Here is a 27633-nt window from a genome sequence, read left to right on the forward strand (position 1 = left end):
GAAGGAGGTTGTTTGCCAAAATCTCGCAATACATGACCCCATCCATCCTTCCTTTGATACGGTACAGTCTTCCTGTCCCCTTTGCAGAAGAGCACCCCTGGAGTATGATGGTTCCACCCCCATGCTTCACGGTTGGGATGGTTTTCTTGGGGTTGTTCTCATCCTCTAAACATGGTAAGTGGAGCTGATTCCAAAAAGCTCTATTCTGGTCTCATCTGACCACATGACTTTCTCCCATACCTCCTCTGGATCATCCAGATGGTCACTGGTGAACTTCAAGTGGGCCTGGACATGTGCTGGCTTGAGCAGGGGGACCTTGCTACCCTGCAGGATTTTAAACCATGACAGCATCATGTGTTACTAATGTAATCTTTGTGACTGTGGTCCCAGCTCTTCAGGTCATTGACCAGGTCCTCCTGTGTAGTTCTGAGCTTTCTCAGAATCATCCTTACCTCACAAGTGAGATCTTGCATGGAATCCCAGACCAAGGGAGATTGACAGTCATCTTGTGTGTCTTCCACTTTCTAATAAATAATCATAACAGTTGTTGTCTTCTACCAAGCTGCTTGCCTGTTGTCCTGTAGTCCATCCCAGCCTTGTGCAGGTCTACAGTTTTGTCCCTGGTGTCCTTAGACAGCTCTTTGGTCTTGGCTATGATGGACAGGTTGGAGTGTGATTGATTGAGTGTGTGAACAGGTGTCTTTTATACAGGTAACAAGTTCAAACAGGTGCAATTAATACAGGTAAAGAGTGCTGAATAAAAGGGCTTCTTAAAGAAAAATTAACAGGTCTGTGTGAGCCAGAATTCTTGCTGGTTGGTAGGGGATTAAATACTTATTTGAAGCAGTAACATACAAATAAATTATTAAAAAAGCATACATCGTGATTTCTGGAATTTTTTTTTTGTTTTGTTTTTAGATTATGTCTCTCACAGTGGACATGCACCTAAGATGAAAATTTCAGACCCCTCCATGATTTCTAAGTGGGAGAACTTGCAAAACCGCAGGGTGTTCAAATACTTATTTTCCTCACTGTAGGTATTTGGGACTTCTTCATGTGCGCTCAATTTCACGTTCAGTGGGATGTACAAAAGGAACATGCTTGGATCCATGCGTACGCACAATTTGATACATCTGTTTTTTTTTTGTTTTTTTTGTGCTTACAGCAGTTTCTTGGTTTTTAGGGTACGCCATGTTTCAGTAGGAAATCCACCCACGTCATTATACATGAGGCCCCTGGACCCTGCAAACTTGGACTTTCATTCTTCTGCAAAGATATCAGCATCAACAAACACCTCTGTCCAGTGACCTAATGACCTCAAATACTCTTCCTCGAAGTCTTTATGACATCAAAGATCAAGAAAGTTTGACACTTTCTCCACAAAAACACCACTGATAACTGAATTTAAATCCAGACATTCTAACTCCTCAATCAACCAGTGTCTCAAGTGCAGCATTCAGGGCATCCACTGATTTCAAAAAGATCACAGCATCGTCCACATTTTTAAAACATTTATCTTTTTTCAATTAAGAACAAAACAAAATTCAACACGAACATTCAAGCACATAATCATCAAAAGAACAAGGACAACTAAAGAAAAAAAACAAATGCACTATAACTCGAACTTCCCAACATATTAAACACAGGCCCCACGAAACAATAACACCCCCCCACACACACACACCCATGACATTCAGCTCAATTAGGGCCAAAATTTTTCAATGATCTAAGATAATCAATACTAGTGGAGCAGCTTAACTAAAATTTCCATAACAATTGTGCATTTTGTAATAAAAGCATCAAATCTGGTACACGCATACAAAATTAACTAATGTTTATTTTTAGCTAAAGGGCCATCCAGGAGCTGACCTCTAATGAGCTACAAGGGTCAATAAAAAATTACACAGGGGTCAAAGTTTTTAAAATGTTCCAATCATGTTGAAAATATATGTGCCACATTATTTGTCTGATCATAACAATTCCAAAACGGTATAGTTTGGACTATCTATGACTGAATGTTCTGGAGTTATGAGGTCAAAACAACAAAACAATGACAAAGGTCAGTTTCAGTTTGTACAGGGTTCAAAACAAAGTTGCTCCAGTTTTTGTAAAAAAATTATGCAAATTATTGGTTGAGTTAACAGCATTTTAAAAAGGAATAGTTTGCACCATCTGTCATGCTTAGTTATCATGTTACAGGGTAACATATGTCACATGTCATAGAATCCAACAGACATCAACTTGTTTGACCTTTCCTTTGGAGACCAAACATTCAACACAGTCAAAACGATTCCATTTTTTAATCCTTTTATTTGAACCAATAATTTGTATCACTTTTTACCAAAATGGTAGAAAAGTAGAACCCAAAATGCAGGCAGCAACAACACAGAGGTGAGGTGAAAACACAAGGTGAATTAATTCTCCAAACAGTTGAAAAAAGTCTGCAAACAACGTGAGAGCCACGGGGATACCAGATAGCCATGTGTGGGACTAATTCTCCATCCTGTTCCTGCTGAATTTCGGACCATTACTGCCCACACCCGCAATGTGTGTTTTACACTCCCGCCCATTCCTGCAATGTGCCTGTCCAGTCCTGCCCACACCTGTGAGATGCTGCGAATTTATGCGTGTACAATAATAGAGATGCATTCATTTTGTGTCTCCTCCCGTCTCGCAGGAGAAAACATGTCATTTAGGCTATTATTAAAGAGATTCATGTGGTTGGTTGTTTCGATTTTCTGGCCTGTATGTCTTTTGATGAACTGGTCAGGAATAGCAACACTATTTGGTTGTTTCCATTTAGTTTAAAGACAGTTTCATGTGACAGTTCAGTTACTGCATGCCCAAATATGGGCATGCAGTAACTCACTGTACTGTGTCCATCTCTCTCTGTTCGCTCCTGTTATGTCCGCTCCTCCTGTAAAATTATTTAAGATAAAAGGAGCATGTGAACATGCATACTTTACACTATTCTCCTTTGTCGACAGTCATCTTGTCGCTTCTGTTCCTGCAGTGTTTTTTTATCCGCCCGTTACCGCCTGCAGTGAAGTTCTGACTGCCTGCTCCCACCAGATTTGCGTTGGGTCCCGCGGAACCTGGCAGGACCCAATCCCAATGTAGCTCTCTAATACCAGAGTCCATACAACAATATCCAACCTGAAGGAAATGAGAAACGAACAAAAACTCCAAAGCTAACTACGGCAGTGACAGGAGGGAACAAGTAATCTTTGAATACTCACACATGAAAATCACAATGGGGACCAGATGTAAGCAATGCAAAGAAACCAGCAAATGAACAAAGAAGCAGGTGCTACTTAAATACTAACTCAACTGATGAGCAAAATGGAGGACAGGTGTGTGATGGGGTCAAAGGTCATGAGACAAACAACCAACGAAAAGGTGAAATGAACTTAAACACACATCTAAGGTAAGTGGAAATAAAACATAACAAAAACACAACAAAGGAACTAACATAATCAAAATATAAATTCAAGTTCAAGATACCAAAACCAGCGTGGAACTCAAAAAGCATGTAAGTGCAACAGAGGATAAACTGACAGGAAACTAACACATGAAAAGATGCATTCAATAATCACACTACAGAAAGAACTGAACCACAACCAAAAACAAAATCCAGAAAAACAAGTACAAAAACCAACGTGGAACTCAACAGTGAACAGAACACAAGATAAACCCACTGAAACACATAATAAAAACTGATTAGCAAGAAAACACAAAGACATGTTGAACATGAGACATGAGGAACATAATGACAACTCAAACACAGGACTGATCAAAAAAATGAAGAACACACAGACCACTGGCATGGACAATGGACAACCAAATGACTGACAGTGGAGAAACACATACACTGAATCTGAATGGAGCATAGGCAGAAGACAATAAACACATGAATGTAGACACAGAACCAGACACAGCAACAGGACACAGACATGGCTCGAGAGCACGCACACACACACACACACAAACACACACACACACACAACACATAGATGAAATGCAGTGTGTAAGAAGGAGGGAGGAAAGAGGTGATTATTACCTAATAGGCTAAGACCAGAAGCTGAGACACATTTGAAGTGAAGTCAAAATGGATACCATATTTTAAGAGAGGCAAGTACAACAGGATTATCTGTGTAGTGAGATAGGGACACGTGAGGGAGATGGAAATAATAAGGCTGGGAGAAAGGTAGACAAACACGACTGAGCTTCTAACTGACAGCAAGTTGTATCAGGATCTTTTAACCAACAAATGTATTTTTAAATGTTAGCTGCCCCGTAATAAAACATCAAATTAGGTAAAGACAGACCTCCACTGAGCTGACATTTTTGTAATAATGATTTACATATTCTTGGAGTTTTATATCCCCATATGAATGAGGAAATCATTTGATTGATAGATATTTTTTTTAAATGTTTGGAGTAAAAACAAATAAAACCACGTATAAAAACTTGAGCAAAAAAGTTAATTTTCACTATATTAATCCTAACTAAGAGAGATACTGGTAAATTGGCCCATCTTTGAAAAGCTGACCTTATATTGGACAGTTAAGGAAAAATTCGTGGCCCACAGAGCCTGATGTGAACCAGTTATATTCACTCCCAAATACTTAAGCATTGTCTACATTTAATCAGTAACAGAAATGCTCAGGTTGCTGGACTCTTACCCAATGCCCAGTCCATGCAAGAAATGAAGAGTAGAAAGCAGAGCACACCAATGACAGGCACCAGAATTCACTGTCTTAGGGATTCTTCTGGTATAAGATATTTATGGACACTCTCCTTTGACTCTTATTGACATCTCCTTATCCCCTGCTAAAAACTTTTGAGTTTATGGAACGCCATCATATTTTTCTGAATACTCTTGTGCCTTCTAGTTCATTTGATTTTGTGGACACTGAAGAACTGTGGACTCTTTCAGTGCTTGTGTCCAGTTCTTGTGCTGCCCTACAGGCATGTTTAATAAACTGCTTCACATTACTCCAGAGTCTCCACGTGCATTCTTCTGCAACCAGCACAGACAGCAGTGTAATACCCCTGTCACTATTGCATGCTGGGCAATCGCTCCTTCCTTCCCAGAGAAGGACAACGAGGAAGGACAACACATTTTTGGATGTTTTTAATTACAACATATCCAAGAGGTGATATTATCAAACATCTATCAGGACTATGGTGGTACTTGTACAAAGCAAAATCACCAGTGTTAAATTAACACTAAAAAGTCTACATATGCAGAACCTCCATGACCAGTGAAAGATCAAGGACCGAGACGTCACCCAGTATGGCGGAGCCGGGGTCCCACCCTGGAGCCAGGCCTGGGGTTGGGGCTCGCGCGCGAGCGCCTGGTGGTCCGGCCTTAGCCCATGGGGCCCGGCGGGGCTCAGGCCGAAGGAGCAACGTGGGCCCGCCCTCCTGTGGGTTCACCCCCTGCAGAGGGGGCCATGGGGGTCAGGTGCAGAGAGGATTGGGTGGCGGTCAAGGGCGGGTGGCCCGGTGGCCCGGTCCATGCTCACAGCCCCTGGCTGTTGGGACGTGGAATGTCACCTCGCTGGGGGGCAAGGAGCCTGAGCTTGTGCGGGAGGTTGAGAGATACCGACTAGAGATAGTCGGGCTCACCTCCACGCACAGCATGGGCTCTGGTACCCAACTCCTGGAGAGGGGCTGGACGCTTCATTTTTCTGGCGTTGCCCACGGGGAGAGGCGGAGAGCTGGGGTCGCATTGCTTATTGCTCCCCAGCTCAGTCGCCATGTGTTGGAGTTCACTTCGGTGAACGAGAGGGTCGCGTCCCTAAGCCTTCGGGTCGGGGACAGGTCTCTCACCGTTGTCTCCGCCTACAGGCCGAGCAGCAGTGCAGAGTACCCGACCTTCCTGGAGTCCCTGGGAGGGGTACTAGATAGCGCTCCGACTGAGGACTCCATTGTTCTCCTGGGGGATTTCAATGCCCACGTGGGCGGCGACAGTGAGACCTGGAGGGGGGTGATCGGGAAGCACGGCCTCCCTGATCTGAACCGGAGTGGCGTTCAGTTGTTGGACTTCTGTGCTAGTCGCAGTTTGTCCATCACGAACACCATGTTCAAGCACAAGGGTGTCCATAAGTGCACGTGGCACCAGGACACCCTGAGCCGGAGGTCGATGATCGACTTTGTGGTCGTATCATCTGACCTTCGGCCACGTGTCTCGGACACTCGAGTAAAGAAAGGGGCAGAGCTGTCGACCGATCACCACCTGGTGGTGAGTTGGATCCGCTGGGAGGGGAGGAAGCCGGTCAGACCCGGCAGGCCCAAATGTATCGTGAGGGTCTGCTGGGAACGACTGGCGGAACCCTCTGTCAGGGAGGTCTTCAACTCCCACCTCCGGGAGAGCTTCTCCCAAATCCCGGAGGAGGTTGGAGACATGGAGTCCGAGTGGACCATGTTCTCCACCTCCACTGCTGATGCGGCCGCTCATAGCTGTTGTCGCAAGGTCTCTGGTGCCTGTCGCGGCGACAATCCCTGAACCCAGTGGTGGACACCGGAAGTAAGGGATGCCGTCAAGCTGAAGAAGGAGTCCTACTTATCTTTGTTGGTAGGTGGGACCCCAGAGGCAGCTGACAGGTACCGGCAGGCCAAGCGTGCCGCAGCCCGTGCAGTCGCAGAGGCAAAAACTCGGGTCTGGGAGGAGTTCGGGGAGGCTATGTAGGAGGACTATCGGTTGGCCTCGAAGAGATTCTGGCAAACCGTCCGACGCCTCGGGAGGCGGAAGCAACTCTCCACCGGCACTGTTTATGGTGCGGGTGGGGAGCTGTTGACTCTGACTGGGGATGTTGTTGGGCGGTGGAAGGAGTACTTTGAGGATCTCCTCAATCCCATCGTCACGTCTTCCGAAGAGGAGGCAGAGACTGGGGACCCAGAGGCGGACTCATCCATTACCCAGGCAGAAGTCACCGAGGTGGTTGGAAAGCTCCTCGGTGGCAAGGCTCCTGGGGTGGATGAAATCCGTCCTGAGTACCTTAAGTCTCTGGATGTTGTGGGACTGTCTTGGCTGACGCCTCTGCAACATCGTGTGGCGATCGGGGACAGTGCCTCTGGATTGGCAGACCGGGGTGGTGGTCCCTCTGTTTAAGAAGGGGGACCGGAGGGTGTGTTCCAACTATAGGGGGATCACACTCCTCAGCCTCCCCGGTAAGGTCTATTCTAGAGTACTGGAGAGGAGAATTTGACCGATGGTCGAACCTCGGATTCAGGAGGAGCAGTGTGGTTTTCGTCCTGGTCACAGCACACTGGACCAGCTCTACACGCTCCATCGGGTGCTCGAGGGTTCATGGGAGTTCACCCAACCAGTCCACATGTGTTTTGTGGATCTGGAGAAGGCGTTCGACCGTGTCCCTCGGGGCACCCTGTGGGGAGTGCTCCGGGAGTACGGGGTCCGGGGTCCTTTGCTAAGGGCTATCCGGTCCCTGTACGACCGCAGCAGGAGCTTGATTCGCATTGCCGGTTGTAAGTCAAACCTGTTTCCAGTGCACGTTGGCCTCCGCCAGGGCTGCCCTTTGTCACCAGTTCTGTTCATTATTTTTATGGACAGAATTTCTAGGCGCAGCAAGGGTGTAGCGAGGTTCTGGTTTTGGGAACCACAGAATCTCGTCTCTGCTGTTTGCAGACGATGTGGTTCTGTTGGCTTCGTCAAATCAGGACCTTCAGCGTGCACTGGGGCGGTTTGCAGCCAAGCGTGAGGCGTCCGGGATGAAAATCAGCACCTCCAAATCCGAGGCCATGGTTCTCGACCAGAAAAAGGTGCTTTGCCCTCTTCAGGTCCGTGGAGTGTCCTTGCCTCAAGTGGAGGAGTTTAAGTATCTCGGGGTCTTATTCACGAGTGAGGGACGGATGGAGCGTGAGATCGATAGACGGATCGGTGCAGCGTCTGCAGTGATGCGGTCGCTGTATCGGACCGTCATGGTGAAGAGAAAGCTGAGTAGGGGGGCAAAGCTCTCGATTTACCGATTGATCTACGTTCCGATCCTCACCTATGGTCATGAGATTTGGCCCGAAAGAACGAGATCGCGGGTACAAACGGCAGAGATGAGTTTCCTCCGCAGCGTGGCTGGGCGCTCCCTTAGAGATAGGGTGAGGAGCTCGGTCACTCGGAGGAGCTCGGAGTCGAGCCGCTGCTCCTCCACATCGAAAGGAGTCAGTTGAGGTGGCTCGGGCATCTTTTCCGGATGTCCCATGGACGCCTCGCTGGAGAGGTGTTCCAGGCACGTCCCATTGGGAGGAGGCCCGGGGAAGACCCAGGACACGCTGGAAGGATTACATCTCTCGGCTGGCTTGGGAACGCCTTGGGGTTCCCCCGGAGGAGCTGGGGGAAGTGTGTGTGGATCGGGAGGTCTGGGCGGCTTTGCTTGAGCTGCTGCCCCCGCAACCCGCCTCCGGATAAAGCGGAAGAAAATGGATGGATGGATGGATGGAAGTCTACATATGTCCACTTTTGTCAGTGTTAACTTCAGCACTGTCAGTGTTAATGTAGCACTGATGGGAGTGGACACATATAAACACCTTCTATTGTTAATTTAACACTTGTGATTTTATTGTAATCTATAAACTTCCACTGAAGTATTAACAGCCAACTTTGTTGTTTATTGCTCAATAAAGTTTGAAGCAAAGCATGTTAGCTTAATAGTAAACAAGTATCATTTTTGCCTTGTAGTGCAGAAGATAACTGAAGCAATCCTTCAAATGGTGATACAAGCACCAAATTCAGCTCAAATACTCCTGAGACATTACTCTTTAGAAAAAACCGATTGGCCGCTTGAATTTTCAATAGGCAGCCAGGTAGGGGTCAATTGAAGAATTACACAGGAGTCAATATTAGCTCCAATCATACTGGAAACTATACAACATTATCTGTCTGATCATAAATCACAAAATGGTATAGTTTGGGCTAGCTATGACTGAATTCTATGACATTATGGGGTAAAAATAACAAGAATGGTGACAAAGATCAATTTCAGTTTGTACAGGGGTCAAAAGTTAAAGTTGCTTCAATTTTGGTAAAAAATTGGTGCAAATTATTGGTTGAGCTAATAGGGTTAATAAACAGAATAGGTTTGACTGTGCTGAATGCTTGGTCTCCAAAATAAAGGTTAAACGATGACAACAGCCATTGGATTCTATGACATGTGACATACGTAACCCCATAACACGATAACTAAGCATGACACATAATGCAAATTATTCCTTTTTAAAACCCTATTAACTCAGCCAATAATTTCATCATTTCATCAGCTTTAACTTTTGACCACTGTAGAAGCTGAAATCACATTCTTGCTGTTTTTCCCCATAACTTCAAAACATTCAGTCTCAGGTAGTCCAAACTATACCTTGTTGGAATCTTTGTATTTAGACAAATAATGTGGTATAGTTTCCAATATGATTGGAGCATCTTCTAATTTTGACCCCTGTCTAATTCTTCTATTGACCCCTTCCTGGCTGCCTACTGAAAATTGAAGTGGCCAATCCTTTTTTTTCTAAAGAGTAATATCAAAGGAGTACTTGTGCCAAATTTGGTGCTTGTATCACCGTTTGCAGGATTCCTCTGTAAATATTCTGTTATCTGCTGCACTATTGGCTAGGTTACCATAAAAGATTGAAACATAAAATTTAACATATTTTTTACTAGTTTGGGAGGTCTTATATACTGAACATCACACATTTGTTATTAATAATAACAATTATAATGACTATTTACATTGGACTTCGCCAAGAATCCAAGCACTAGACAAAATAAATTCTAATAATAAAAGAATAAATAGTAATAATGACTACACTACAACAATGTAAAAAAAAAATCCCAAATTAAAGAGCTGACAATACAGACAAAAAGGTGTGACTTATACTATGTACAATATATAGTAAAGGTATGACTTATATATGGGTTTTTCCTTTTCAAGTGGCATTTTTTTAACGGGTGTGACTTGTACTTTGGTGCAAATTATACTCCAGAAAATACATTGCCTAATTTTGTTGTGATTATGTTGTTTGCTATAATGCATGTTCAGTATATTATTATTATTATTTATATTATTACTACTACTACTACTGCTACTACTATTAAAGGAACATGCAGACAAGATCCATGGATAACATCAAATGGAATGGAAGTAACATCCAAGACTAATGCATCATTGATTTAAACTCTGTACCACATATATTAGAAAGAATTACACCCACCTGCCCATATTTCTTCAGATGTTCTTGTACCAATGATTACAAACTAGTGTTATTTAGGTTCCATTTTGAGTGTGTGTTTGGTTTTTGTAACTCCTGCAGTGACTGCTCATTCACATTAATTTTTCAAAACAGGATTTTTCCAAAGCAAGGCAATTGTCAAAGGTGAGAAGAGCACTCAGTTGCTTGATTAAATATAATGTTTTAAATGTCTTCATTGTGTGTGTATATATATATATATATAGCTAAGCCAGCTAAGCCAAACCATCCATGACCCATGTTTGACCTTCAGACTAAATCTTCTCCCATGTGGAGAGTAAAACCATTCTGAGGATGTTCTCACCAAACAGCTGAGGCCAGGAGGATGTGGCTGTTGTATTGGAAATAGTCGATGGGGCTGCTTCCGAGCATGATGTCTGCCAGGATATAACTGCCGAAACAGTAGAGCATGGCACAGAGCCAGGAGGCCACGGGACTCCGGCGAGAAACCTCCACTGAGCCTGCAAAACAGGAGAGGAGGTGCTGTCAGAGAGTTAAAATATGATGAGCTTCACCTCTGCACTGCACACCGTAAATCTTGATTTCAAATTCTGTTCATGCATCTGTCCAAAATAATGGAGCAGTGAACAAATGCCACACATGACTGCATACATTCCACTATTTATCTGTATGGATTTTCAAACAGTTGGATATACAATTCCTATCCCACAGCGCCACCTGTTTTTCATAGGGAAAGGAGCAGGTGAAAGAATTAGATGTGTTGTAATTTAAAGTCATGTAATGGCTTTTCATATTCTATTCCACACTTAATTTGAGTTTAAGTTCATCGTCACTATTTTAAAGCTACAGTGTGTAGAATTTAACGTCATCTTATGGCAAAGTTGCAAACTGCACTATGCTGTCACTGGTCATGATTTTGTTTCACTTCATGCTTCGCTTCTTTGGCAATGGGGATTTCATGTTTCCTTGTGTTCTCTTGCAATAAGCAATATGTATGAGCCTCCAAAATAAATTTAATAAAGGATTCTCAAACTTGTTAGCCTGCACTAGCATCCAGTTGACTGTATCAGAGAGTGACCGCTGATCCTTCTTTTTTCCCCCAAACTTTCAGCTGCGCTGCAAAATATAATAGTCAGGGTAAGCATGTCTCTTTTGGGCTACTGTATCAACATGGTGGCCTCCATGAGGGGGCCCACTCCCATGGAGATATGAAGGGCTCATTCAAAGCTTATGAAAACATCAATCCTTTATTACTCCAATGAACACATATTTATTAATGCTCTATTGTTCATAGATATATTTTAAAGCTACATAGTGTAGTTTAAAAAGTACATACAGTCCATCATTTATTGTAGAAGTTTATTTGTTGTTGTTGCAGTTCTTCTTTCAGTCGCTTCCTTTCGTTCAATGTCGTCCATCCATCCATCTTATCAGTTCTATACCAGTGTGGCAGACTGAACGCCCCCCCCACCTAAAAATTGGTCCGCCCTGTCTTCACTGCACATACGTCATTTGGGACCACAGCAGCTCATCTGAGTCTGTGTCTTTACACCCAAAGAGATCAAAGGGAATAATGTGGTTATTAACCATCAGATGACAAAGTAAAACCTCTTAAATCATTCTAAAGTTAGTTCTAAGCAGAAATTAGGCGATAAATCGGTGAGTCGCTACTGACGCTTTGAAAGGACAGATGCGCAGTGAACGCAGCAGCTAGCAGCTCATCTGGCTGTGGCGCTCTGATCACTTCCTCTGTCTTTTATGATGAAATAATAATAATGAATTTATGTGGAAATGATTGATGCACAAAAACTTCAGAAATCTGTTGCTGAGATAGATGATGACTGGAGTCCAGTTTGAAGCAGAAACGAGGTGATAATCGGTGAACCGCAGCTGATGCACAGAAATGACGCATGAGAGAAGGCAGGGCGGACCAATTTTTAGGGGGGACCGTTCGGTCAGCGACACCAGATCGGGTAAAATGTAGACCCATTCATTGTCATCATAATTTGTTTTCTAAATACATCAATGAAGTAATCAACAATTGGGCAGCACAGTCTCGTTTGACACATACGAGGTCTGTCCGTAAAGTATCGTACCTTTTTATTTTTTTCAAAAACTATATGGATTTCATTCATATGTTTTTACGTCAGACATGCTTGAACCCTCGTGCGCATGCGTGAGTTTTTCCACGCCTGTCGGTGACGTCATTCGCCTGTGAGCACTCCTTGTGGAAGGAGTGGTCCCGCCCCCTCGTCGGATTTTCATTGTCTGGAAATGGCGGAATGAAAAGGACTTTTTTTCCATCAGAATTTTTTCAGAAGCTGTTAGAGACTGGCACCTGGAAACCATTCGAAAAATTTATCTGGCTTTCAGTGAAAATTTTACGGGCTTCACAGAGAATAAGGACTTTAACTACAGGTTTAAGGACCCCTTTAAAGGACGGTCGGTGCGCCGCGCTGCGAGCTGCGAGGATGCGGCACAAACCACTGGATCATTTCTAAGCTGATGGCTCTGTGGATACGAGACCGTCGTGTGCTCTTTCTCTGGTTATCACAAGACCTGGACATCAGCCATTTTCCGGCAGATTTCACTTTTAACAAGAGATTTTGTCATGGAAAGCCGCGTGGAGGCTTCGCGCGTCACGACCGATTCGCTGATGAAGCGAGACAAAGGAACACCTCCGTTTCGGAGTGTTAGAGGACAAGTTGGGACATGTCTATCTCGGCTTTCAGTGCTTACCAGCCCAGTGAGTATAAAAGAACTTGTGGAGAGCTGGACATGTCCCAACTTGTCCTCTAACACTCCGAAACGGAGGTGTTCCTTTGTCTCGCTTCATCAGCGAATCGGTCGTGACGCGCGAAGCCTCCGCGCGGCTTTCCATGACAAAATCTCTTGTTAAAAGTGAAATCTGCCGGAAAATGGATGATGTCCAGGTCTTGTGATAACCAGAGAAAGAGCACACGACGGTCTCGTATCCACAGAGCCATCAGCTTAGAAATGATCCAGTGGTTTGTGCCGCATCGTCGCAGCTCGCAGCGCGGCGCACCGACCGTCCTTTAAAGGGGTCCTTAAACCTGTAGTTAAAGTCCTTATTCTCTGTGAAGCCCGTAAAATTTTCACTGAAAGCCAGATACATTTTTCGAATGGTTTCCAGGTGCCAGTCTCTAACAGCTTCTGAAAAAATTCTGATGGAAAAAAGTCCTTTTCATTCCGCCATTTCCAGACCATTAAAATCCGACGAGGGGGCGGGACCACTCCTTCCACAAGGCGTGCTCACAGGCGAATGACGTCACCGACAGGCGTGGAAAAACTCACGCATGCGCACGAGGGTTCAAGCATGTCTGACGTAAAAACATATGAATGAAATCCATATAGTTTTTGAAAAAAATAAAAAGGTACGATACTTTACGGACAGACCTCGTATGATGTAATTTCTCTACTTCTGGGAACGGAAACACGGTACTTTCTCTGAGATTTTGGGCATTACACACAAACAAAGTGGAAATACAAAGAAAAAGTGACAATGCGGTGGAAAGTGGACATGTGTTGCGGTTTGTTTATGACCTGAAGCTCAAACGTGTCGAGGCGGTTTTGCAGGCAAGACAACGCAGCTACTCTGGTTAGCTGTGTAGGCTAACACTTACTGACACAACGTCTCCCACTCGCCTCATCTTCCCTTCTCCACTGGGAACAGAAAAAACTGCACTTTTCGCAACTGCTTTGGTGACTGCAGCCAAAAACAAAACAGTACACCATTTTATGCTGTGTAACAGGAACGGTTGTCCCCATAAGTCAAATCCCAGTGTTCAAACGAAACTGCACTACCCATTTGCAACCAAACAAACTTGTGCCTGTTTGATACTGAGCCTAAAACTAATACAATCTTGAGATGAGAGTTATAGTGTTCTACATTTGATCTGCATACTGCTTCAGAACCTTTACAAAGAAAGGCTTCTGCACTTAAAGGTGATAGAGGTTGAATGGGGCATTAATCCTTGTTCTGTGATGTGATATGTAGCCCAAAAAAAATTGGTTGGGTCTGTAATGGCTCAGAACCTTCCTAAAAGGCTCTCTGAAACAGCTATGTTACTATGCTGGGTTTAGAATGCGTCTTTTGCCCTTAATGATGTCGTTTTGGAGCTTATTTGGCAACCTCATTATGAAATGCACATAGGTGTTGGCGCTGATCGGTTGCCGTTGTTTGATTGGCTGCCCTTGCTCTCACTGAAAAGAAAGCACTCACACTTTAGCGGCTCGGAGAAAAAAAGCATAAAAATGTCTTTCTAAAGCTCAGTGCTGTTACCGGCATCACTGGTAGTTGTTGGTGCTCTTTTTTCTTCTGGGCGAGAAGGTTCTTATAAACAGACACACGCAGAACACAATGCGCGTACTCTCCCTTCACAGCGCCGCGACCGGCTGCTTGAGGACGAAAAAAAAAAAAAAAAACATGCAAAATTGGACTAAAAAAAATCTGCGAAACTTCATTTGTTTTGTTTTACTTCAGTTACTGTGACTTCCAAAGGTTATGCATTGAAATAAGCAAGCTGCCCTTTGCAGGCTTACTTGCTGCCAGCATAATAATGCAAATAGCTAGCTGCTAAGGGGTTAGCTCATTCCCTTTAGAGGAACAAACCAGAGCTAACGTGCCATTCTAACGTGCAATTCTTACAACAGGAATATAGCGCAACACAAATTTAAAACAAAAGAAAATGTGATACTTACAGGCTGTACTGATTGCTGGGGTTGATTTTGTCGCAAAGCCGGAACTGACCCTCTACTGAGTATTAAATGCCGACTGAAGCCAGCTCGAAATTGTGCAAGGTTTGTGAAACAGTCCTCTGTGAAATGCGCAGAGCAAAGAAATAATCAGCGGTTGTATGTCCTGAGGATGCGGTTAAAAATGAATAAAAGCCAGTGATCGCGTACACTGCTTTCCGTGGGAAGAATATGTAAAGATCGTAGTCCGCTATGACAGCCTGGGAAGACACACCTGTAGCTCACCATTGCTCCTCTTCCAGTGGTAGGAATAGGTGTGCACAACCTTATGAATAATTAATTTGGAAGGGGCGTGTGTGAAAGGGGGTGGGTGTGGGTATGTGTGTGGGGGGCTATTGGTGAAAATGTGACGCAATGTTTCCCTCAAACACGAATTGGCCTATTTTCTGGCGGCAATTCAAAAAAGGAGAATTACTTGAAACAGAGGTTCTGAAACTTGCTGGCACTTCGTGTGTTTTCCCCACAGCGGGGAGACTCTGAACTAACACCAAAAACATGAAAAAAGATGATTTTGATTCTCTATCCCCTTTAAATCTTTGTACCTGTTAGTACACCATAATATTCACAATTAATAAACATAGAAGTGTTGATTTATATGTTTTTGAGTTCCTGCACAACACATGTGATATCAGTAGGAGCCTCATGTGTCTATGAACTTTATCTTTGTGCACACCCAAGGACCATTTCAGTGCACACCCTGATAGTTCACATTTTATCAAAACCAAATACTGACCCAGAGCTACTGTTTATAGTTTTGCAGTCAATAAATCACCAAATTAACAAATTACATTTCATAGGATTTTTTTAAAGGCAGAGATCTTTTATTTACTGTTATCAAGTTGACTGACACGGATTTCACATTATACTATGTTTTACATGAATAATTTTGTAACTGCTATTTTGTAAGCACTGTACAAAATTACTTCATGAATGTGTCAGTGGCTCATGAACATTAAAAACATTTATTTTAATTTTTATTTATTTATTTGCATTGCTTTTCATTTTAATGGTTATGGGTGTGTTGACCTTTGTCCAATCATTCTATTTGCAGATGACATTGTGTTGTACACTATATATAGTCTTTGGTTGTGCAGCATAAGAAGGGAGGGTGCCGAGATGAAGCCAGAAGAATGTACAATGCTTTTGGAAGACAGATGAGTGAAGATTAATGTAAAGAAAAGAGAAGATTTGAGGTTGAGAGTGCAGTGTGAATAAAACAAATGTAAAAAAAATATCAGGAGTTTTGTGTGATCAAAAGGTCAAGCCCAGGGTTAAAGGTCATGTTTATACGACCAATAATGGAGTGTAGGGCTGAGGTATGGGCAGTGAATAAAGTGCAGGAGAAGAAATAGCAATATGAGAATACAGAGATAGATATTTTGTGTTATAAATGACAGAAGAAATAACAAGAAATGACAGAATAAGGAAAACACCAAAAGTTTTGGAGGGCACAAGTTTTGGTATTTCACACATTTTAATCTATTTATGCAGTTTCAAATTTTAAAAAGTACAAAAATCTCTACAACTTCCTATAAATTAATTAAAAAACATAAAAGCCAAGATAAGGTAAGTAATGGGCCCCATTGGTATAACACCTGTAACTAATCACTTTTATTGCCAGTTTTTTTCAGATGAGTCAGGGGATGGATACATGAACATTTCCAAGTCATTGAATATGTCTTGGACTTTATTTACATGAATTATGAAATACAAACAGTATGACACTCTATGGTAAACATTTGAGCCATCTTCTAATGAAACTCCTGCTGCCACCCCGAAGTAATTTGTACCTAAACTGGACCGAAATCAGCTTGAGAAAATATCGCAAAGTATAATTTAAATATATGATGTCATATGTGTAAAGACTTGTAAATGTCAGTTTCGTCAGTCATACGTAAATCAGGAAATGAGCATGAGAGGTGCCTCACTGCTGCTCTGCACAAATCTCCAACAACAGGTGTGTGACGGTGCGAGCGGCGCACACATTAAAAGCAATCTGATGCTAAGAAATGCTGCACTATAAATACATTCTGCTCAATTGCTGCTCCTGTCGTGCAACTGTCAGGGCAGTCTTAGCCTTTGACCCACACACTTGCCTCTCTTTCCCCGCCCATCTTAAGCCCAAAATTCATTCATGTGCTGTTTTGCACCACATAGTGTGAACTATATACTCTACAAAAAAGTGTCACAAATGGCAAATATGAGATGAGAACATGTTGATTCATAAATATTACCTTGAATATATGTTTATTCTTTTGTTTACAATCTTATGCAAAAAATACGCCACATATTGTACAGTACAAATGGAAACAATGTGCACTTTCAAGAGCAACACATTTGGGTTTATGATGAATGCTCATTTTACTGTAACTATATGAGAAATTGAAGGCTTCTGCCTCTCAAAGAGCAAACCTTAAAACAGAAGGAACACAAATAACAGTTCATACACTCAACAAAAATATAAACGCAACACTTTTGGTTTTGCTCCCATTTTGTATGAGATGAACTCAAAGATCTAAAACTTTTTCCACATACACAATATCACCATTTCCCTCAAATATTGTTCACAAACCAGTCTAAATCTGTGATAGTGAGCACTTCTCCTTTGTTGAGATAATCCATCCCACCTCACAGGTGTGCCATATCAAGATGCTGATTAGACACCATAATTAGTGCACAGGTGTGCCTTAGACAGTGCAGTTGGCATGCTGACAGCAGGAATGTCAACCAGAGCTGTTGCTCGTGTATTGAATGTTCATTTCTCTACCATAAGCCGTCTCCAAAGGCGTTTCAGAGAATTTGGCAGTACATCCAACCAGCCTCACAACCGCAGACCACGTGTAACCACACCAGCCCAGGACCTCCACATCCAGCATGTTCACCTCCAAGATCGTCTGAGACCAGCCACTCGGACAGCTGCTGAAACAATCGGTTTGCATAACCAAAGAATTTCTGCACAAACTGTCAGAAACCGTCTCAGGGAAGCTCATCTGCATGCTCGTCGTCCTCATCGGGGTCTCGACCTGACTCCAGTTCGTCGTCGTAACTGACTTGAGTGGGCAAATGCTCACATTCGCTGGCGTTTGGCATGTTGGAAAGGTGTTCTCTTCACGGATGAATCCCGGTTCACACTGTCCAGGGCAGATGGCAGACAGCGTGTGTGGCATCGTGTGGGTGAGCGGTTTTCTGATGTCAATGTTGTGGATCGAGTGGCCCATGGTGGCGGTGGGGTTATGGTATGGGCAGGCGTCTGTTATGGACGAAGAACACAGGTGCATTTTATTGATGGCATTTTGAATGCACAGAGATACCGTGACGAGATCCTGAGGCCCATTGTTGTGCCATCCAAGAACATCACCTCATGTTGCAGCAGGATAATGCACGGCCCCATGTTGCAAGGATCTGTACACAATTCTTGGAAGCTGAAAATGTCCCAGTTCTTGCATGGCCGGCATACTCACCGGACATGTCACCCATTGAGCATGTTTGGGATGCTCTGGACCGGCGTATACGACAGCGTGTACCAGTTCCTGCCAATATCCAGCAACTTCGCACAGCCATTGAAGAGGAGTGGACCAACATTCCACAGGCCAACTCAACTCTATGCGAAGGAGATGTGTTGCACTGCATGAGGCAAATGGTGGTCACACCAGATACTGACTGGTATCCCCCCACCAATAAAAGAAAACTGCACCTTTCAGAGTGGCCTTTTATTGTGGGCAGTCTAAGGCACACCTGTGCACTAATCATGGTGTCTAATCAGCATCTTGATATGGCACACCTGTGAGGTGGGATGGATTATCTCAGCAAAGGAGAAGTGCTCACTATCACAGATTTAGACTGGTTTGTGAACAATATTTGAGGGAAATGGTGATATTGTGTGTGGAAAAAGTTTTAGATCTTTGAGTTCATCTCATACAAAATGAGAGCAAAACCAAAAGTGTTGCGTTTATATTTTTGTTGAGTGTAACTGTATGCATGTGTTCAGCAAAAACACAGCGAACCACGACATTTCAGTTAGACAACTGCCAAGATATTTTATTATATAAGTGCCGTTGATAATGTTTTCAATGCTGTGACTTTGTCACTTTCCACAGTTTGGACATAAACTTGCAAAAAGGGAGATTGGTGGAAATTATAAAATGCTTCCTGTTCTCCATTTGTGTAAAAGATGTTCTTGGATTAATGTAATTGTTATGTAAAAAAATGTTAAATTGTGATTTTTTTTTTTTACTTTTTTAAAATTATTTCATACCAATGATGGCCTCGGGTTCATCAACAATCTGTCTTTTCTTCATTTGCTTTCATTCTTTTATAAAAATGGTAAATTTTCATTTTGACTGTTTGATTGTTGGTTGTTTAAATGTGTTGCAATAACTGCTATTAATGACATTTATAATGTGTAACACTTTTGAGCTGTATTTCTGTGGAAATAAAATTGATTGATGTTATATTACTACGTCCCCCAAGGATGTAATAAAATCATCTGCGTTTATTTATTTGTCTGTCTGTCTGTTAGCAGGATTACATCAAAACTATCATACGAATTTCTCAAAATTTTCTCCACAGACAGATATTAAGCCATGTCAGAACCCATTAAATTTAGGATTCTGGAAATTCCGGATTCTGGGTCAAATTTCACTTTATATAGGCTTTGAAGGATTACTTTTAGCAGGATTACATCAAATCCACGGCACAGATTTTGACGAAATTTTCAACACAGATCCATATTAGACCATGGCAGAATCCATAAAATTTTGGAGGTGATCTGGAAATGGATTCTGGATCAAGTTTCACTTTATATAGGTTTTGAAGGATTACGTGGCTTTGACGTAATCCTTCATGGATTCTCACCCAATTTTGACCACCGATACATGTATTAGGCAATGGAAGATTCCATGAAATTTTGGAGGCCATATGGATCCGAATCTGATTCTGGATCAAGATTTCACTTTATATAGGCTTTGAAGGATTACGTCAAAGCTACTTCACCGATTCTCACCAAATTTGCACCACAGATAGATTTTAGGGCATGGAAGACTTCACTGAATTTTGGAGGTGATCCGGATCCGGATTCTGGATCAAGATTCACTTCATATAGACTAGTCTTTGAAGGATTATGTCAAAACTACTTCACTGATTCTCACCATATTTTCACCACAGATAGATATTAAACCATGGAAGACTCCCTTAAATTTTGGAGGCCATATGGATCCAAATCCGATTCTGGATCAAGAATTCACTTTATATAGGCTTTGAAGGATTACGTCAAAGCTACTTCACAGATTCTCACCAAATTTGCACCACAGATAGATATTAGGGCATGGAAGACTTCGCTGAATTTTGGAGGTGATCCGGATCCGGATTCTGGATCAAGATTTCACTTTATATAGGCTTTGAAGGATTACTTCAAAAACTAATTCAGATTCTCACCAAATTTACACCACAGATAGGTATTAGGGCATGGAACACTCCACCGAATTTTGGAGGTGATCCGGATTGGCAGATGTCAGAAATCTCAGATTGGTCTTGTTATTATTATTATTATTATTACCCTTTATTGAACTGCAGAATGCTGAGCAACACTTTTTGCGTGCAGCACACTGATGAATTTTTTTTATTTTTCCCATGGAAAAGACATGCTGGTACATTTACTATAAGTAGCCTATCCAAATCCAGATTTTCTGGAAATAAATTTAATTGTTGCACATTCAGTTTTTCATTGTTCTAAGCCAGTTTCAAAGACAGATTTGCAAAACCAGCTATCATTATGTCATCTGGTTTGAGTGACAGTCACGGTAACAGTGAAGAGGTGATGGTGTCAGAGGTGCATGGTGGAGCTACTGAGATATAGTCGCACATGGTCCTGCTTATGTTGTTTGTTATTCTTAACTATACCACAGTCATAAAACACTGCACATATTGACATGGAGGTTTTATGCAGTAAACAGCTGTGACATTCAAATGATGGCCACAACAACAGTACTCCATCTTTCATTTGAACATAGTTGCTACAATTTCCATATACATGATATAAATCAGTATTTAATGTTGATTAATGAGTTTGACCATAAATTTCCAAACAATTAGCCAAGGAGAAATACGTAAGCTGCACAGGTTGCAAAATCTACTCACTTTCTGCACACAAAAATATGAGTTCCCAGTTGCTCATTACCCAAAATCAATATATGGACTGGTTTGTCCAATAAATTGACATATTTTTACTGTTGCACTGGAATTGCTCAGTAGCCAGGACATTCACAGTGCTTCACTTTTTCGACATTTTGTTATGTTACAGCCTTTTTCCAAAATGGAGCAAATTCATTTTTCCCTCATAACACCCCATAATGACAACATAAAAAAAAAGGTATTTTGTTTTTTTTTGGAGGGGGGGGGGGGGGTTGTTTGTTTTTTTTTTGTTTGCAAATGTATTAAAAATAAAAAACTAAGAAATCACTTGTACATAAGTATTCACACCCTTCACTCAATACTTTGTAGATGCATCTTTGGCAGCAATTACAACCTCAAGTCTTCTTGAATATGATGCCACAAGCTTGGTGCACCTATCTTTGGGCAGTTTTGTCCATTCCTCTTTGCAACACCTCTCAAGCTCCATCAGGCTGGATGGGGAGCGTCGATGCACAGCCATTTTCAGTTCTCTCCAGAGATTTTCAATCGGATTCAGGTGTGGGCTCTGACTGGGCCACTCAAAGACATTCACAGAGTCGTCCTGAAACCACTACTTTGATATCTTAGCTGTGTGCTTAGAGTCATTGTCCTGCTGAAAGATGAACCGTTGGCCCAGTCTGAGGTCAAGAGCGCTCTGGAGCAGGTTTTCATCCAGGATGTCTCTGTACATTGCCGCATTAATCTTTCCCCTCAATCCTGACTAGTCCCCCAGTTCCTGCTGCTGAAAAATGTCCCCACAGCATGATGCTGCTACCACCATGCTTCACTGTAGGGAATGTGCCTGGTTTCCTCCACACATGATGCCTGGCATTCACACCAAAGAGTTCAGTCTTTGTCTCATCAGACCAGAGAATTTTGTTTCTCGTGGTCTGAGAGTCCTTCAGGTGCCTTTTGACTACCATGTGCCTTTTACTAACCATCTGGCCACTCTACCATACAGGCCTGATTGGTGGATTGCTGCAGAGATGGTTGTCCTTCTGAAACATTCTCCTCTCTCCACAGAGGAATGCTGGAGCTCTGACAGAGTGACCATCGGGTTCGTGGTCACCTCCCTGACTAAAGCCCCATTCACACCTGGGCCAACGTAGAGTTACGTATTGCGTAAATAATGTCCATTAACTCCTGCTCATGGACCGATCGCCAGCGAGAGGACATGTCCACGTCCACTATAAATCCTCACGGATGGATGGCCAGCAAAAGCATATGTCCACCGTCCACTCCTCATGAACGGAATGCATGCACCATTCCCGGCTGCCGCTCCGCAGCACTTTCACCTTCTTAAGTTCTCTCATGATTGTGGCATGTTAATAAAGTCCATTAACTCCTGGAAATAATGTATTCTGACTTTTTCCAATGTATCAAATCCATCTGCGTGTCCAGGCAGTCATGTCATGGAGCCAAACTCACTCTGTGCGCAAAGTCTCTCTGTCTCTCTCTCTCTCTTTCTCTCTCTCTCTCTCTCTCTCTCTCTCTCTCTCTCTCTCTCTCTCCTTACTCCTTATACGAGGTCTGTCCATAAAGTATAGGTCCTTTTTATTTTTTTCAAAAACTATATGGATTTCATTCATATGTTTTTACGTCAGACATGCTTGAATCCTCGTGCGCATGCGTGAGTTTTTCCACGCCTGTCGGTGACGTCATTCATCTGTGAGCACTCCTTGTGGGAGGAGTCGTCCAGCCCCTCGTCGGAATTCCTTTGTCTGAGAAGTTGCTGAGAGACTGGCGCTTTGTTTGATCAAATTTTTTTCTAAACCTGTGAGACACATCGAAGTGGACATGGTTCGAAAAATTAAGCTGGTTTTCGGTAAAATTTTAACAGCTGATGAGAGATTTTGAGGTGATTCTGTCGCTTTAAGGACTTCCCACGGAGCGAGACGTCGTGCAGCGCTCCCAGGCGCCGTCGTCAGCCTGTTTCAAGCTTAAAACCTCCACATTTCAGGCTCTATTGATCCAGGACGTCGTGAGAGAACAGAGAAGTTTCAGAAGAAGTCGGTTTCAGCATTTTATCCGGATATTCCACTGTTAAAGGATATTTTTTTTAATGAAAGACGTGCGGACGGGTCCGCGCGTCGGGACGCAGCCGACGCGGTGCGGCGGCACAGGAAAAACACCTCCGTGTTGATAACCATTTGTAAATCCAGGTGGCTTTTGATGGCTTTCAGTGGAGTGAGTATATGAGAAATTGTTTAACAGCTGGACATGTTCCAACTTGTCCTTAAGGCTTCCAACAGAGGTGTTTTTCCTGTGGCGGAGCGTCGCGGCGGCTGCGAGCCGATGCTGCAATCCGCCCGCACGTCTTTCATTAAAAAAATCTCCTTTAACAGTGGAATATCCGGATAAAATGCTGAAACCGACTTCTTCTGAAACTTCTCTGTTCTCTCACGATGTCCTGGATCAATAGAGCCTGAAATGTGGAGGTTTTAAGCTTGAACAGGCTGACGACGGCGCCTGGGAGCGCTGCGCGACGTCTCGCACCGTGGGAAGTCCTTAAAGCGACAGTATCACCTCAAAATCTCTCATCAGCTGTTAAAATTTTTACCGAAAACCAGCTTAATTTTTCGAACCATGTCCACTTCGATGTGTCTCACAGGTTTAGAAAAAATTTTGATCAAACAAAGCGCCAGTCTCTCAGCAACTTCTCAGACAAAGGAATTCTGACGAGGGGCTGGACGACTCCTCCCACAAGGAGTGCTCACAGACGAATGACGTCACTGACAGGCGTGGAAAAACTCACGCATGCGCACAAGGGTTCAAGCATGTCTGACGTAAAAACATATGAATGAAATCCATATAGTTTTTGAAAAAAATAAAAAGGACCTATACTTTATGGACAGCCCTCGTACATCACAACGCAACTGTATGCAAGCCCGGTGTGAAAGCGGCTGAAGGCCCTTCTCCCCTGATAGCTCAGTTAAGACAGATGGCCAGCCCTAGGAAGAGTCCTTGAGGATCCAAACTCTTTCCATTTACAGCCTATGGAGGCCACTTTACTCATTGGGACCTTCAAAGCAACAGAAATGTTTCTGTACCTTTCCCCAGATTTGTGACTCGAGACAATCCTGTCTCGGAGGTCTACAGACAATTCCTTTGACTTCATATATGGTTTGTGCTCTGACAGGTGTGTGACTTTCCAAATCATGTCTAGTCAAAATGAATTTACCCAGGTGGACTCCAATTAAGTGTTAGAAACATCTCAAGGATGATCAGTGGAAAACAGGATGCACCTGAGCTCAATTCTGAGCTTTATGGCAAAGGCTGTGAATACTTATCTCCATGTGAATACTTAGTTGTTGGGGGATTTTTGGGGGGGTTGGGGGATTTATTTTCAAAACCTTTGATTTGAAGAAGTTTTTTTGGGACCACCCCCAACACACACACACACACAAAAAATTCTTCTTTTTCTGTTTACTGTTTAGGCACTCTGGCAAAACAATTTTCTTCGGGATTAATAAAGTTCTTCTTATTCTTGTTTTTATTCTTATTCAAGCTTCAACACTTAATGCAATAACGAATATTGTGTTTCATTTTAATTTAAGGAAGCATGGAATTTGTTTGTGGTTATCTTTACAAAACAGACTAAGGAACGTGACCTTACTCTGTCGCCAACTCCAACCAAGTTAGATAGTTAATGATAACAACTTTGAACAGTGTGAAGTTAATCATCAAATGACAGCAACCAAATATTCATTCATTCATTCATTCATCTTCTACCGCTTAGTCCAATTAAGGGTCTTGGGGGGGCTGGAACCTATCCCAGCAGTATTAACTAATAGCTTTTTTTGTTCAACAGCATTTTAATTTGATTTGCTAACACAAAACTGAATCCTGTTCTTTATTATTTTGCAGTGCATGTGATATTTGCTCCCCCCCCCCCCCCCCCCCCCCAAAAAAAGTAAAAAAACTTCCTACAGGCACTTAGTCTACTTTAAATAAATGAATTACATCAACAAACTATCATGTCAGACCGTCAGACCGGTTGCTCAACCACATGTTTTTTATTATATTTAATATTTAATATGCCTACAAGAGAATGTTTGATGGCCCTGCTGGAGCCGAGCAACCTGTTTCCACCGAGTGGTCTGGGACAGTATGGTACGAGTCGGAACGGTTATATCTGGCTTGGCTTGCGTTTCCACCACCACCAGAACCCTTTTGTTTAGTAGGTGGAGCACATGTCGACATGCACATCATTGAGTATGCATATGCTGTTGCGCGGTCTCGCCCCTCCACATGGAGTCCACACAGTGTAATGTAACATTATTTTAATTTCATTTCATTTTTGTCTTGGTGGATCATGGGATTTATTTTCATTGTGTGTTGAATGCTGGAGTCAACTGATCCCTCTCATAAACACTTATGTGAATGAATGAGGTAATGTGACTCTTTCAACTTTTAAAATAAGTTAATTTTATTTTGTTTTTGTGGGACAAAGTGCTGGTGTCCTCTGGTTCAGGCTGAGAAACGTACCCTGAGTAGACAAACACAGAGGGACTTCTTTTAAAATGCTACATTTATTCAGCAAAGTATTTCCCAGATGTCATTTTCCAAAATAAGGACGGTATATGTGGATAAGTTTTCCTCAGGCTGTGATGATGAATCCAACTGAAAATACATAACAGGTAAGATTAAGACTTTATATTTACTCAGTGCTTTTAATATTTTAAACAGACCCGTTCAAATGAGGACTGTAGCTTGCACTTTTTGTTGTTGAGCCAATCAATGCACAGCAGCGGGTTAGTGACTCCCTTTTGTAAGTGGCCCATTATTTTGGGACCCCTGCCGAAGGGTGTAGAAAAAAATGACATAGTACAGATTGATTATTTTGGTACCTGTTCCTAAATCTGGATGTGTGCACAAAACAGTGTGCCGTGCTGTACCGGCCCGGACTGCTCGGCTTAGAAGTGTACAGCAGTGAGGTTTCAAGCCTATTTCAGGATCTTCTATTTAAAACACTGGTATGCACACAGGACTTCTATCAGGTTTCATCCACCTCAAGGTCTGCTGCTCAAATGAGCTCAATCTTGGAAAATATCAGGCATTACCCAAAGCTTGGAGATTTAATCCACTTCAGTGATTTGTTGTGTGAGAATGAGGTCAGAGGCTCCCTTTAAGTGCAAGTGTTCATGCATCACTTATGTAATAAGTTTTATAAACAGACAGGCAGCATGTGTGAGTTTATGCACATGTTGCATGTTAATCTGAAATGAAATAATGTCATTAAGCTGTAATAAAGCACACTCACCTGGCTCATACTTGAGGTAGAGGATGGACACGATGTAATAAGCGCAATCAAACACTGGAAACATTGCCATTTTGGAGAAAAAATGGGCAAATTCGCTCAAATTAAGAACTGCCAGCACGTCCATGTTGGCTGTGTGAGAGCCTGTTCTTTAGTTTAAGTGCGCTGTCTGGATCCGATCCCCCCCAAATCCCGGTCCACCGGCTCTCCAGCAGGCCCCCCGGTCTGCACAGTGACGAACTGACACTCAGACGGTCCTATTAATACCGCTGCACGGCATCACCTTCATCTTCATCATCCTCAGCACCACCGTGCGCCAGCTGCTCCGCTTTCACACGCGTTTACATGTCTAACGTGCAGAATACAGATTGCTCTCTGTCGTCATCGTCATCCGGTCGGAATGCACGAGAGCTTTGTTTGTTTGCACCTTTAAACCAGTCCCACGCCCCCCCAAAAAATATATATATAATTAATTAAAATGGTAATTAAAATAATATTTAAAAACCCGCAAATAAATAAAGAATTACTGAATGTCTGAAAAAAACAACAAAGCTTTTTTTTTTTCTATTTCCTCTTTATTATTATTTTTTATCCCCCCATTTTAGGTTTCAAAAACATAATACAGCAACACGAGTCGCCGCTGGGGTGCGCCAAAGACCATTATCATTCCTTTTATACGTTAAATAATTGACAGTTTCACCATAAATGTGAAAAAAAAAACTGTCCAAACTAATAAAGGATGATCTGCTCTTATTTTATCATACATTGTGATTTCCGGATGTTTTTTTTTTTTAGATTATGTCTCTCACAGTGGACATGCACCTAAGATGAAAATTTCAGACCCCTCCATGATTTCTAAGTGGGAGAAATTGCAAAACCGCAGGATGTTCAAATACATATTTTCCTCACTGTATATATATATATATATATACACTCAACAAAAATATAAATGCAACACTTTTGGTTTTGTTCCCATTTTGTATGAGATGAACTCAAAGATCTAAAACTTTTTCCACATACACAATATCACCATTTCCCTCAAATATTGTTCACAAACCAGTCTAAATCTGTGATAGTGAGCACTTCTCCTTTGCTGAGATAATCCATCCCACCTCACAGGTGTGCCATACCAAGATGCTGATTAGACACCATGATTAGTGCACAGGTGTGCCTTAGACTGCCCACAATAAAAGGCCACTCTGAAAGGTGCA

The 27633-nt window shown here is 42.6% G+C and overlaps 1 protein-coding gene across 1 annotated transcript in view; it reads right to left on the minus strand.

Annotated features, from left to right (window-relative positions):
- Positions 1 to 26718, minus strand: part of tmem38a (transmembrane protein 38A) — a 46291-nt gene extending 19573 nt beyond the window's left edge. The window contains exons 1-2 of the mRNA XM_034180057.1: positions 26426 to 26718; positions 10562 to 10718 (exon numbers count right to left, since the gene is read on the minus strand). Coding sequence (XP_034035948.1) covers positions 10562 to 10718; positions 26426 to 26549 — 281 coding nt within the window. The 5' untranslated portion in view covers positions 26550 to 26718. The remainder of the gene's footprint in view (positions 1 to 10561; positions 10719 to 26425) is intronic.
- Between the last annotated feature and the right edge of the window lie 915 nt (positions 26719 to 27633).

The sequence above is a fragment of the Thalassophryne amazonica genome, chromosome 10 (assembly GCF_902500255.1).
Source record: "Thalassophryne amazonica chromosome 10, fThaAma1.1, whole genome shotgun sequence".
Taxonomy (NCBI): Eukaryota; Metazoa; Chordata; class Actinopteri; order Batrachoidiformes; family Batrachoididae; genus Thalassophryne; species Thalassophryne amazonica.